General features: G+C 38.8%; 1 protein-coding gene across 2 annotated transcripts in view; it reads left to right on the top strand.

The window, feature by feature from the left end:
- The window catches only part of gabra1 (gamma-aminobutyric acid type A receptor subunit alpha1), a 40,392-nt gene extending 30,830 nt beyond the window's left edge, over window positions 1-9,562 (top strand). For both annotated transcript variants that reach the window (XM_030746538.1, XM_030746537.1), the window contains exons 9-10: window positions 4,530-4,732; window positions 5,449-9,562. In XM_030746538.1, coding sequence (XP_030602398.1) covers window positions 4,530-4,732; window positions 5,449-5,769 — 524 coding nt within the window. In that variant the 3' untranslated portion in view covers window positions 5,770-9,562. The remainder of the gene's footprint in view (window positions 1-4,529; window positions 4,733-5,448) is intronic.
- The last annotated feature ends 4,524 nt before the right edge of the window (window positions 9,563-14,086 follow it).

Below are 14,086 nucleotides of genomic sequence, written 5' to 3'. Positions count from 1 at the left end.
CTCCCAGACCTGGACTAAAGCATCCGCCAACTCCTGGACAGTCTGTGGTGCAATGTGACGTTGGTTGATGGAGCGAGACATGATGTCCCAGATGTGCTCAATCGGATTCAGGTCTGGGGAAACGGGCGGGCCAGTCCATAGCTTCAATCCCTTCATCTTGCAGGAACTGCTGACACACTCCAGCCACATGAGGTCTAGCATTGTCCTGAATTAGGAGGAACCCAGGGCCAACCGCACCAGCATATGGTCTCACAAGGGGTCTGAGGATCTCATCTCAGTACCTAATGGCAGTTGTGCTACCTCTGGTGAGCACATGGAGGGCTGTGCAGCCCTCCAAAGAAATACCACCCCACACCATTACTGACCCACTGCAAAACCGATCATGCTGAAGGATGTTGCAGGCAGCAGATCGCTCTCCACGGCGTCTCCAGATTCTGTCACGTCTGTCACATATGCTCAGTGTGAACCTGCTTTCATCTGTAAAGAGCACAGGGCACCAGTGGCCAATTTGCCAATCCTGGTGTTCTCTGGCAAATGCCAGGCGTCCTGCACGGTGTTGGGCTGTGAGCACAACCCCCATCTGTGGACGTTGGGCCCTCATACCATCCTCATGGAGTCGGTTTCTAACCGTTTGTGCAGGCACATGCACATTTGTGGCCTGCTGGAGGTAATTTTGCAGGGCTCTGGCAGTGCTCCTCCTGTTCCTCTTTGCACAAAGGCGGAAGTAACGGTCCTGCTGCTGGGTTGTTGCCCTCCTACGGCCTCCTCCACGTCTCCTGGTGTACTGGCCTGTCTCCTGGTAGCGCCTCCAGCCTCTGGACACTACGCTGACAGACACAGCAAACCTTCTTGCCACAGCTCGCATTGATGTGCCATCCTGAATGAGCTGCACTACCTGAGCCACTTGTGTGGGTTGTACAGTCCATCTCATGCTACCATGAGTGTGAATGCACCACCAACATTCAAAAGTGACCAAAACATCAGCCAGAAAGCATAGGTACTCAGAAGTGGTCTGTGGTCCCCACCTGCAGAACCACTCCTTTATTGAGTGTGTCTTGCTAATTGCCAATAATTTCCACCTGTTGTCTACTACATTTGCAAAACAGCATGTGAAATTGATTGTCAATCAGTGTTGCTTCCTAAGTGGACAGTTTGATTTCACAGAAGTTTGATTTGTTTGGAGTTATATTGTGTTTTTTAAGTGTTCCCTTTATTTTTTTAAGCAGTGTATTTAACAGATTTGTAAGAGGCCTTGTCTTCTGTTCTGCAACATGAGGAACACATGCTGAGGATTCACTTTGTGAATGAATGATATATTAATCATGAGAAATTAAAAAGAGAGTAGACCTGTTGTGGATAGGTGTGAGAATGCATCGTAAGCCTTTATTCAGGTGGAGAAGTCCAAAAGCATAAATCCAAAAATTACAAACAATAGAGGAAATCCACAGGTACACAATGGTACAACATAAGGCAAACTGAGGATTTAAATAGACACACGTGGTAATCAAGGCTATGTGAAACAACGGAAAAACAAGACATGACTGAAACTCATTCAAGAAGTTGAGACAAGGGAAGCAAAACTGGAAACAAGACGCAACCAACAGAAGCTACCAAATTAACAAAGCAAAACAAACCTAACGAAAACACCTAACCCCTTAATGCCTAGTGTATCATATTTGATACGTACTGTACTGTTTTTTGGAGTTTTTGAGACTTGTACATCACCAGTGTCATTTTTTTCCCTCCTGAAAAACTTAAATAACTTGCACAATACATTTTTAAGCAATGAATTGCAAAAAAAATGTGGCAAATATGACACAAATAAAAAATTTTATATAAAAATGAATGTTTAAGTATTTTGTACCGTTTGTGAGGAGGTTTAATTAACATTCTATTTTTAAGAAAATTTGAATTTTCTGGCAGTTATTTCATAATTCAGACATTAAGGGGCTAACACAGAAATGGAGACTCCTGAGTTTCAGGAAAACTGAAACTCAGGAAATTAATTATAAACTATTACAAAAGGAGAGAACTAAAACAGAATAAAATCATGGAAAACAAAACAGGAGATGTAAGCTAGAATATGAAACTCAAAATGAAAATAACAAATAAGAAACCAAGCAGAAAACATACATTAATAAACAGAACTAAAAAATTCAAACTTAAAACGCAGGATCAGAGACCTGGGACCACGACAAAAGCAGGTTGTGTACCAATCGGAAGCTTGGAGATCCCCAGCTCCTCCAGTCCACAACTTAAAATTGCCCCATGCATCTGTCAGAGTGTGTGTGTTTGTGATAGATAGAAAAATGCTTAAACTGCAAAGAATAAAGTGTTTTATGAACGTGTGTGCGAATGGGTTAATTTGGTTTGTAGCCTAGAAACACTTTAAATGCTCGGTAAGATTAGAAAAGTGCTGTCTGTTCTATATTGATGAAAACTGTCTGCATGGCCGATATTGCAAGTTCAAATACAGTAGAATTTCCCTGCATTGGGCAACAATTTATGGAAAGATTTTTTTTAAGCTTACAAAGGATTAGTATGTGTATAGATTGTGTATTTATATAAAGAGCTGTCTCCATACAACATGTGTGGGGGAGGGCATTCTCTGCACATTTTATAGTTCTTTCACACAGCAGCTGTTCTGCATGATATTCCAGACTGAATTGGCAGATTATTTGCTGCTTGGGCTGATGTTATTTGGTTTGTTAACATCTGCAGTAACTGGTTCTGTGATGTGCCCCACACTGCTAGAAATACTCTGCTCCAGTTTCTTTCCTTCTGCACAGCGTCTCATCACAGCTTTCATTTGCTGATGGTGTAGATTAGCAATTTGATTTCCAGGGGCTGACGCACAGGACACTTCATAATGGGGGGGGGATTTTAAATTAACACATGTATCAGCTGTCTCCCTTTATCTTCATAATTTATGCTTTTTTTGCATTTCGTTATGACTGCCTGTGCACCGGTGTATAGCTCAAATTTAAAGACAGTTTATCATCAGCAGTATCACTGTGGTCAGCTGAATCTGTAGAACTCTTTCTGACTTTATTTCACAAAAACTATAAGAATGGAGCTAAATCAGCTGCACACACAGCAAAAGCATGAAGAAAAACCCCAAAAGACTCCTGTTCATGCTACTTCTGCTGCTCCTTATTATAATTAAAATGCTCTATTTTTCTTTTTGAATTAAATTTTAAAGTTCTATAGCGTGCATTCTTTTTGTTTTCATCTTTTATGGTACATAAGTGTTCAATGACATCATCTTACAGTTTTTCTCAGTAACTTTGGTGCAGTTCTCACACCAGAAAATTCATTCTCACCACTCTTAATGGTGTTCTCAGAACAGTTAGGGCATTTTTCAGAACGCAGACACTAAAATAATCCAAACCTATTTCACATATGTCAAAAATTCTGTCAGTCACTCCAACCATGTGATCAATGAATAAAAACACTTCCACCACTGTTTTAAGACTTATACAACATTTTTTTTTTTTTTTATCAAAACCTTACTGACTTTGGAAAGAATACAGCAAAAACTGGGCCTGATGTAGAGTAAAAAAAAAGTCTTAAGATACAAAAATGAAACATGAAGGATTTAATAACAATAAAGTTTTGAAACTTGCCTAAAATTGCTGAAATTGAGATGGGCTGGTCCGAGTATTTTACAAACTGCTGAGCTACTGGGATACTTCCAGCTGATAGGAAGGCAACTCAGTCAACCACTTGATACAAAATATGCAGAAGAGCATCTATGAACACACAATACACTGAACATGGTACAGATGGGCCACAGGAGCAGAAGACCTATTCTCCAATGACCTCCACAGTCACCAGATCTCAGTCCATTAGAGTGCCTCTAAGATGCGGTCGAAGGGGAAATTCGGAAAAACAGTTGGGAAATGTGCAGCAACTGAGTGACACTACCATGTCAATATGGAGCAAAATCCTTGTAGAGTCTATGCCACAAAGAATTAAGACAGCTCTGAATGTCCAACCCGGTACTGGCAAGGTGTACCTAATAAAACAGTCGACAAGTGTGTGTGTGTGTGTGTGTGTGTGTGTGTGTGTGTGTGTGTGTGTGTGTGTGTGTGTGTGTGTGTGTGTATATGCTTCTGTGCAGTGCCATAAGATGCACCTGTAACACAAGAGTATGTATTTCTATTTGTTTCAGCTAAACCTCTTCTGAGAATGTGTGTTTATATTTGCTTTCAACTGAATTCAGTTGATGTCGAGTTGTTTCTGACAAAAATACAAACTATTTTGATGAGTTGTGAGATTCAGGTGAGAAGTGCACCAACACAACAACAAATATCTTCAGTTGTGAAGTATGCATAGAAATAATAGCAGTGTGTACAAAAACAATGAGAAAGGCTAATGTGGGTGAGGAAATGTGTTACTGATTTGAGAACGGCATTAAGAGTGACACCAGAATGACTTTCCGGGTGTGAGAATTGCACCAAAGCGATTGAGAAAAACTGTAATGACATGAGATTTTATATCTATGTTTTCTGTGTGTCTGTCTGCAGGAGTGACAACCGTCCTGACCATGACCACACTGAGTATCAGTGCCAGGAACTCTCTCCCTAAAGTGGCCTATGCCACAGCTATGGATTGGTTCATTGCTGTCTGCTATGCCTTTGTCTTCTCAGCCCTCATTGAGTTTGCCACAGTCAACTACTTCACCAAGAGGGGTTACGCTTGGGATGGAAAAAGTGTGGTGCCAGAGAAGGTATTTAAAGCCTTTTAAAATAGTTCTACTTATTTAAAGTGTGCTTTTTTATATATACTGTTATATTGTAATGAAAATAAATTAAATATAAAAAGCATTATGAATGGTATTGTGTAAAGGAAAACTTTACCATGTTTACCATGGATAGAAAGTTCCTCCGTCTGAAGCTGGTGGAAAAAAACAAACATAAAATCACATAATAATCATATAATATTTTCTCTTTTAAATGGTTATTTTTCATTGCACCGGGACATCACTTAACTGTTGATGGAGCTGCATCAGGCAGGGAACATTTAATTATTGTCAGCAGCTCATCTAATAAAAAATGCAATTTGAGTAACATGACATGAACATTAATAGTTTAGTGTTCAGCTTGTGCTTTCTGCTCTACTTGTCTCTGTGCTGCAGTTAGCAACAACAAACTCTGTAGTCTCGGGGTATTTTTGAAAAGGTCCAATGTTGATTGTTACATTGCTAATGTTAAAGCTTTTATTTGGATATATGCCAATGTGAGCAATTAATATTTCCTAACTAACAAACTCATTTATTTAAACCCACTTTAACTGAAGATTCACCAGGCTTCTGCATGCCACATTAATAGCAGTAGTTGTGCAAAAAGATACAGTACGTATCTTAAAGCAGGCACTGTGCACCGTATTTTATCTCACAAAACTGAATTCTTGACCATTTTGCCTTTCTCTTGACAAACAAAACAGCAAAAGAAAAAGAAGGAATCTCTCCTTAAGAAGAACAACACTACAGCCTACCCAGCTGCCACTGCTACAGCCTTCGCCCCCAATATTGCCAGGGACCCTGGATTGGCCACTATTGCCAAAAGCGCCCCGCCGCCCCCAACTGAGCCTAAGGAGGAACCAAAGCCCAAGCCTCCGGAGGCCAAGAAGACCTTTAACAGTGTGAGCAAGATAGACAGGATTGCCAGAATAGCCTTTCCTCTGCTCTTTGGAACCTTTAACTTGGTCTACTGGGCGACCTACTTGAATAAGAAGCCCAAAGTGCAGGGGGTCAATCCACACTAATCAAATTTTCATTCCTTTTAAATTATACCTGTAATTATTTCATTTTCTTATTCCTATAAACAGTGTTTATTTTCAGACAACATGGTGTCCATGCTGGTTTCCAATTCCCAGTCGTTGCATTGCTTCTATGTTGAACAAAATTTTGAAGATTTTGAAAAAAACAAAGTATAGAAAAAAACATGAAAACAATACAAACTTTTGAAAAGGTGTTGTTCAGGTCTGGGATGATGCTACTAAGAAAATGCTACTTTAAATATATAGCCAAGAGAATGCTATTCTACAACTGCACATAGCCCAAAATTGTTAAAGGGCATCTTTTATTTTTATCTATTTATTAATTTATTACAATTTCTTTTCTTTTCTTTTGTTTAAACATGGAATCACAGATACAGTGAAAGGCACTTGTGTATAATGCATGGACAGGGCATCTTATTATTTCTGTTTATTTATTCAAAATACAACTCAACATTGACTGGTGGCTTAGTTTATTTGATATCAGCAGCAAGATGCTACAGTCAGTCTCTTTCCAAATATCTTTCATTCTTTGTAGATGTTTTATGAGCTTAATTATGCCATTCTCCATAATACGTTAGGATTTCTGCAATAGCAATAAAACATGTCTCAGTGGACACACCATTTATTTAGAGATCAAAAAAAAAATACAAAAATTCAATCATGGTTGTGATCAACATTGAAAATATAGTAATTTCTTTTCACAGCATTGTAAATATCAGGTGTTACAGATGTCAGTATTATGTTTAGGCTTTGCAAAGTGTAACTAAAGGGTCTGGTAAGGTGGGAAGATTGGTTTCATTTGTTTTTGTTTCCTCTTTATGATATTTTCTACAAAAAAAAAGAGAGAGTATATACTGGTCTAATTCATGCTTAAGTGACTGTTTCTCGCCAAGTTAATGTTTCATTCAAAGCTGCTTTTACATTCGATTAAAAGATTAAACTGTGTGTTTGTGTACACACTGACAGCGACAACAGCAACAACAAAATCAGTGGTGTAAACTGACATTGGCTAGTTACAAATACGAATGTAAAAAGTCATCACAAATCCTGGAGTGCATTAGACTTAGAAATAAAACGCTCATTATCTATATTGTTTTGTTTTTGTATTTTTGGGCTTTTGACTACTTATGGTGGGGCCTCCTTTGTCAGAAACACCATTGGTAGGAAAGTTCAGTGAGCATCGATTTGAAAAGGGGGGCAGGGGCACACTGAGAAGGAGGAGAAGTGCCTTTTCCATTTTCAGAGTTGAAGCTGTGAAGGCTGTTACTTTGTTGATTGACGGCACATCTGTATTTTCCATCCCACTGTGTCCCCTGACCATTTTTACCATAGTCATCCCCATCCCCCATTCAGTTAAAAATTGAGACATAACACTCAGAAAGTACCAGCTACACTGCCTTCAGTATCACATGCCCGTTAGGACTCATTTGTTGCTGCTTGTTGGTGAGCAACAGCGAGAGACAGGGACCGAGACAGAAAGAGACAACAAAAGGAAAGGAGACATTTAGGTGAAGTGGCACTGTAATCTTACTTTAGCCAGCGCTGTGTTTCGCACAGAGGAATTGTCTTGTAGTTCTACGATAGTGACAAAGATGAATCTATTTTTGTAGCATGATGTCAATCCCTCCTTCTGAGAAAAACCAACAAAATTTTATCGCCAGTGTGAAAAGAATGCTTTTGTTTTTGTATTGAAAATTGCTTGCTTCCTTTATTTCTTTAGATAAACACACACTTTAGGGAAATGCTTCTTCTCTGATGTGGCATGTTAAGGTTTCTGAACAGTCCAATTGAAATTATGTTAATGTAGCAATATTAATTAGCAAGGGCTTTTCTTAGGACCTGAACCTGACACTCAGTCTGGGGTTGATATCCATTGTAGCTTTACACTGACCCCTCTCTACTTGTAGTTTCATCTGTATGCTGTACTTGGAAATTTATTCTATTTAGATCTGGTTAAAGCAAACAGGCATTGCATCGTGTGTCCAATGGGTTCTAAAGCCTCTGGCTCACACTCTGTGTGTTTCACGAAGAGTCAAGAGTGCCGGTGCATTGTGTCACATTACTGATTCAATGTGCTTTGTTGAATATATTTTACAGGGCACTAAACAGGCCAAAGGGCATATTAGAACTGCGCAGAGTTCTTTGTGTGTTTGTGCACTGGGGTGAATAGATCATGCTACTACCAGAGAGAATCAAAAAAAGAGATTGGTTGTTGTTGCTATTGTTATGATTTGCATTATCATCATAACCAATACGGAATCTATTCCCTAATAGCAGACATCTTTACAAGCATATGCAAGCAGTCTACTGTTCACAGCCACTTAACCTACAAGCAGAGGGTCATGGAACTGCAAAGTTCAGGGTGAAGAGATGTATAAAGATATTTGAATTCTAAACTATTGTATGTATGTTTAATATCATGAAGAAAATATATATAAATATATATATACATATACATATGTAAAATACTTAATGCATACAGTATTTGATTCTATCAATGAAGATATTAGCTAAGATGATGATGAATATTGTTTGTATTACCAACCTATTGTTATGCATTTTGCACATTTAGAACAATAACATTACATTTATGTAGTCGGCTTCGTGCTATGCAAGGACAGCTTTGAACCACATCACTGACCTTTCCCTGGCCATTGTGCTTCAGATTTACAAGCTATTACTAAAAAAAGAGGAAAAAAGAAGCTTAGCTTTTATATCAGCTGTGTGCACCCATTAGCGTTGTTTTGTTTTTGTTTTTTTTTGTTTTTTTTTTCAACCATGGCGAAACAGGGTGACATCAAAGAAAACCGTGGATTATCTCTCTTGTTTGCGCTTTGGATTTGTCAGTGGTTGAAGGGGAAATGGCTTTCATTGTTGATTGCACTTTTTCTCCAGAGACATGCAATAAAGTGATTGAACTGAAAAACCAGGAGTAAAACCGTAACCTTCTTAATAACATCTCTTTTCAGTTCTTGAGCTTGTTTGTCATTACAAAAATGGAGGCAGGTGAAGATGTTACTTCGCTAAATAGATGCTTTTGTTTATTTATTTATTTATTTTTTTGCTTTCCAAAGCTCAGTGATATTACAGGAAGCAACAGAGAGTTTTGACTTTGACAGAGCAAACAGGAATTTTGTACTCAACTTTTCTGTTTCAAGTATCAAGTCTGTAAAGCCCCTAGCTTGTACTCCAGGCAAAATGAAACAAAGCATCATTTTCAAATATTTTTGAACGCGGTCTGTGTAATCAGAGAGAATGTGAAATATGAGGCACAGTGCAATCATGAGCTTCCAACCTTTACCCTTACACTCATAGGCAGAGCATACGTGTAAATATCACATTGGTAGGCACATCAGTCATTTATTCATTGTTTGATGCAGTTCTCAGCAGCACTTGCTGTTCAACATTGAGTCTTTGGTTATTCCTAGATACCTACTGGAGTTTTTCTTGTATTTTTATCAAACAAAATATGTTCTGATTTTCACTGAAATGTAAAAGAAAAAAAATAATTTTCTAAAGCACAAAAGTTGACTAGGGTAAGAGAAATTAGAATGACACTGTATACATATGGACATCAAAGAACAAACACAAAATGCACACGAGCTCACATACCTACATACAGTTCATGCTGGTAGTTCAACGATACTGAAAAAAGGTTCTGGTGGATGTAGATGAAATGGTGAATCTTCTGTAAATGTTTTGTTTCTTTTGGTTATGATATGGCCCTGTAAAATCTGATTCTCTGCATTAGTCTTTAAATAAAAAGAAAACCAACTAATTTCATGGCTATACTCCTGTCTTTGTCCTATGCCTGATGAAGCCACTTAAACCTAGGCTATGTTACAGCTTCAAGTGCGAGTGCACCCCAAAAGCAGAAGTACAGTATGAGGTGTATGTTTTTGAAAGCTAGACTTTTGTTTTCGAATGTGTTTAGTCAATCAGCAAGAAGCATTTTACTGATCAGAAAAAAGTAAGTCCATAAAATATAGAACTAAATTAATAGGTTATGATAACAGGCATCTGTCATCTGCTATTTTTGAGCTAAATGCCTTTTAGGTGACACCTGTAGGCAAGAAGGGTAGTTTGTGTCAACAAGGGCGAAGAGAGAGAAGGTGGGACCTCACCTCAAGGGACTGGTGCACAGGTGACTTTTATTTATTTTGACAGTTTACTGTCTTGACTTCATCTGGCCTTTCAAGATCCAAGGAAGGCTTGCGCTTAGAAGACTAAATGCAGCAGGATATCCACAGCTATGAAGATAAGTTCCAACCATATAAAGTGAGTGTAACTCTCCCATGGGCAGAAGAACTCATAACACACCTCATTTATTCAATTAGTTGCGCCACAGACAGGATTGGTCAGGAGACCTCGGACAGCTGAGCTGTTACACACAGAGTCACAGTTTTGGAGTTAAATCATTTGTTACGCAGCAGCTGTCCTCTGAGGCTGAGCTCCATCAAAGCTGTCAGGCCATTTTCTAAATTCTGTTTTTTGCAGTACTTTCAGTAGTTTATATTAGTACATTAGTATTGGTGTTTTAACATCAATACTGCACACATTTACATTTATCGTAAAGATTGTGATATGCCTAAAAATTTGTAACTAAGAAAACATGACGACAGTAGGCCTGGTATTACTGTATACACACACACCCACACACACACACACACACGCACAGGCCTTTTTTGTGTGTGTGTGCTTTGCTAACTAGCAAGTGTTAGGATTCAAACCATGGGCAACATGATGAAAATTATTTTTCCTTTTCATTCTGAGAGTGTCTAACATCCCATGTTCATAAAGCTGCAGGCACCACCTGTGCATGAGAAGTAATATTATTTGCTTGTGACGATGTTTGATCTGGCATCTTAACCAACAGTTATGTTCCTCAGCCTGTTTTCTCCTGAAAATTCCCTCTCTTCTCTTGCTGCCTCTGCACACAAGCCTCCACCTCATCCCCGTCTTCTCCTACCGTGCCATGAGACTTCAGGTGCAGGGGAACGTGCGCTTCTTCCTTAAAAGCATGTGAGCTGCCAAGTCCTGAGACTGTTATGTAATAAAGCTGCTTCTCCCTGGCAGGAGAGCAGAAAGAAGAACCTTTTTTTTCTCTCTCTCTCTCTCTCTGTCTCTCTCTGCATAGTTCTCATCTTCTTCCCTCTCTCTGTTTATGTGTCACTTTCTCCTCATAAGCACAGATTAAAGATATTTGGACATGTTCCACACAGTTTTAGGCACAGGATGAATTGTATTTAATTGTACTTTCAGCCTTTGATGCACATGCAGTGTTTTTTCATTGATCTGGGTTTTAGACATGTGTTGGGATTTATCCTCCTTCTTTGTCTGCTAGTTTCCCTAGAAACTCCATTTGGACAGGCATTGAACAGTCTGTTCATTAATTGTGTTTGTGGTGTAGCTTGCAAAAAAAAAAAATGCAAATGAGGAAAGTGGTTATTAACCTTCTTAAATCAAAATAATCAATCTTAGAATGATTGCTAGATACCCTTAAAGGGGACATATGTCAGTGTCAAGAAACCAGCTTCCAGTTTCAGTAATATAAATGGAATTTGGTAAATGTCTCAAGCTAAATCGCCACTGACTGTCATGTGGGATGACAGTCAGTGGCGATCTAGTGTGACTTTAGGGAATCAAAACTGAATAAAGCAGAAGAGGCAAGTTGCAAACTCTTAGAGTCACATTTCAAGCATACAAGTAGAGTAGTTATGCATAGATTGGGGGGGGAGGGGTGTTGTTGGCCAACAATGACGACATCATCCTCATCAGAATTTTAATTAGAGGAGGAAAACAGTGCTGTATTTAGATTACTTCTGCACCCAGAATGTATGATAATACATATAAGGCATTTCTAAAGTTAACATTCTCCACACTGGGATGATGGAGACTTTGGATCAGCCAGAAGGAAAGGAGGAATCTTTCTCACACACCTCCAAGATGTGTCACGTCCAATTCTCCAGGCCCTAAATTCTTAAGCAATAACCATATCAGGAACTCACATCTCCTGAGATTTCTATTAGCGCTCGCTCTCTCTCTCTGCGCGCTCATTTTTGCTTCAGCTTCTTACGCTCTTCATTTGCCTGCTGTCTCTCTTTCCCCAATTACCCTTTGGAAGACTCCATAGATTACTTGGCCAGGTATCAGGATCTAAGATTTGTTTTTCTCCTTCAATTGAAATGAATAAATGAATACATAAACAGAAAGGAAAGCAATTGGGGGGAAAAGATAATTACTTTGCATTCTGCACCTTCTGAAAGTAAATACCTCTGTCATAGAGGTTTAGTGCAAGGACATCATTGTTTTTATTTTTCATTTGTACATGCATGCAAGAAAGTAATTATTGTATAGAAATTCAAATGAGCCATTTATTTTTTCTCCATATAACTTTAGGCATTAGTATTTGACTGGACCTTTTAAGGCTGTAGCTTCTTTTGTGAGTTTTATTCCTTGTCAAAGGTTCTTCCTGTGTTTTGTTTTGTAATAGAGGCATTTTACTTGTAATTGATTATTTTTACAGTCATGCTTCTATGTTTCCCAGCCTCATATGAGCAGCCAAACAACCTATAAGAACATAAATGAAATAAACCAATGAGATGAAACATTGTCGCAATTATGAAACATTATAAGTGATCACAAATGAAGTGGAGAGATTTGATTACATCATAAGAAGACTACATTTCAGGCAGCATGGTGGTGCAGTTGTCCTGGGTTTGAATCCACCTGCCCTGTGTTTGTGTGGGTTTTCTCCAGTTGCTCTGGTTTCCACCCATATTCCAAAGATATGCACTTAGTGGGGTTAGGTTAATTGGTGATTCTAAATTGCCCATGGTGTGAATGTGAGTGTGAATGGTTGTGACAGACTGGAGACCTGTCCAGGGTGTACCCTGCCTCTTGCCCTATGAGCTGAGATAGGCTCCGGTCCCTGTGGCCCTGAAAAGCAAAAGCAGAAAAAATGGATGGCTAGATGGATGACATTTAAAGAACTTGGATGAAATATGAAATAACAGTTGTTTTTATAAATGACATGTTTGATGCTGAGACAGAAAAGTCTTAAGAGTTCAGGCTTGTAGGGTGCCCTTGGACATCAGTTGTGAGTACCTACAAACAGTGGATCAAGAAGCGACGAAATTGGCAAAAGGGTGTTTCGGGGGTGGGGGGGTGGAACTCATCCAGTGGCTCCACCTAACAAGTCAAAGGATTTAAAGGATTTGCTGCTAGTGTCTTTCCAGATACCAAAAGACACCACTTGAATCCATTTTTTGGAACTGTTTGACAGCACATGAAAGGCCAACAGCATATTAGGCAGCGTGTATGACTTTCAGAATTGTTTTGGCTGACATGTCAGCCAAATGGACATAAAGCAACATTTACAATCACTGTGAGTCATGCCCTTTCAGCTCTGTGAAAGGAAAATATTGGTTCTCCTTGACTTTTAACTGTTCCTCTAGCTTGTTACTTACTTTGTTCATGTGGGATCAATTTGGACACACACACACACCCATTTTCACGAATGCATGAGTATGTCCAAACTTTCAACTGTTATTATAAGTAGTGACAATTAACCAAAGTAGTAATGATATGGATCAGAAAACCAAAACAGCCAGTTATTTGGTTTTATAATCAGATATAATTAAAATCGCTGAATGGGATAGTGTAAAAAACTTTTTATACAGTATTATTTAATGAATAATAACTGGAAAAACCTTTTTTCCCTAGTAATTGTCATTTTGTGTACTTTTTTATGATGAAATTGATGATGAAGAAATTTTGGCTTGTGCTGAAAAAAGTTGGCCTTCTCAAGCTGGACTGGTATCTAATCTAGGACAACAAATGTTCTAATGTAAAACCTTTTCTGACCTCCTGGCTATATGTATTCATTAAAAAAAAAAGTTTAAGGAGTAAACGTTGAAGAAAAAATCTGGATTCAGAGTGTATAAGGCAGTTTCTAAAATTGTGCTGGTGCTAAACGGCATTCCTTTTATTTTGAGTGGATTAGGAACATAGAGATGGAAGATTTCGGCAATAGTCCTTTTATCAAGTGACACAGTGTGGCTTGGATTCCAGAGAAACAGCTGTGTTAAATATGGAAAGGGAGAGCACTGAGTAGACTTTGCAGTGAGGAACAGCCTGATAAGCATGGTAGAACAAGGCAGCAACAAAATGGCTTGTGACTCAGTACTACTGAGTGCCCCATTATCCTTGGTATTGTGCATGCATCAACATTGTCTGCCACTCCAGACTCAAACAATGAGTTCTACAAGAACTGTGCAACTGTTCTCAGCTGCATACTGTA

Source organism: Archocentrus centrarchus, chromosome 14 (assembly GCF_007364275.1).
Source record: "Archocentrus centrarchus isolate MPI-CPG fArcCen1 chromosome 14, fArcCen1, whole genome shotgun sequence".
Classification (NCBI taxonomy): Eukaryota; Metazoa; Chordata; class Actinopteri; order Cichliformes; family Cichlidae; genus Archocentrus; species Archocentrus centrarchus.
Note: the sequence above shows the minus strand (reverse complement) of the source record. Positions and strands in the feature narration are given on the sequence as shown.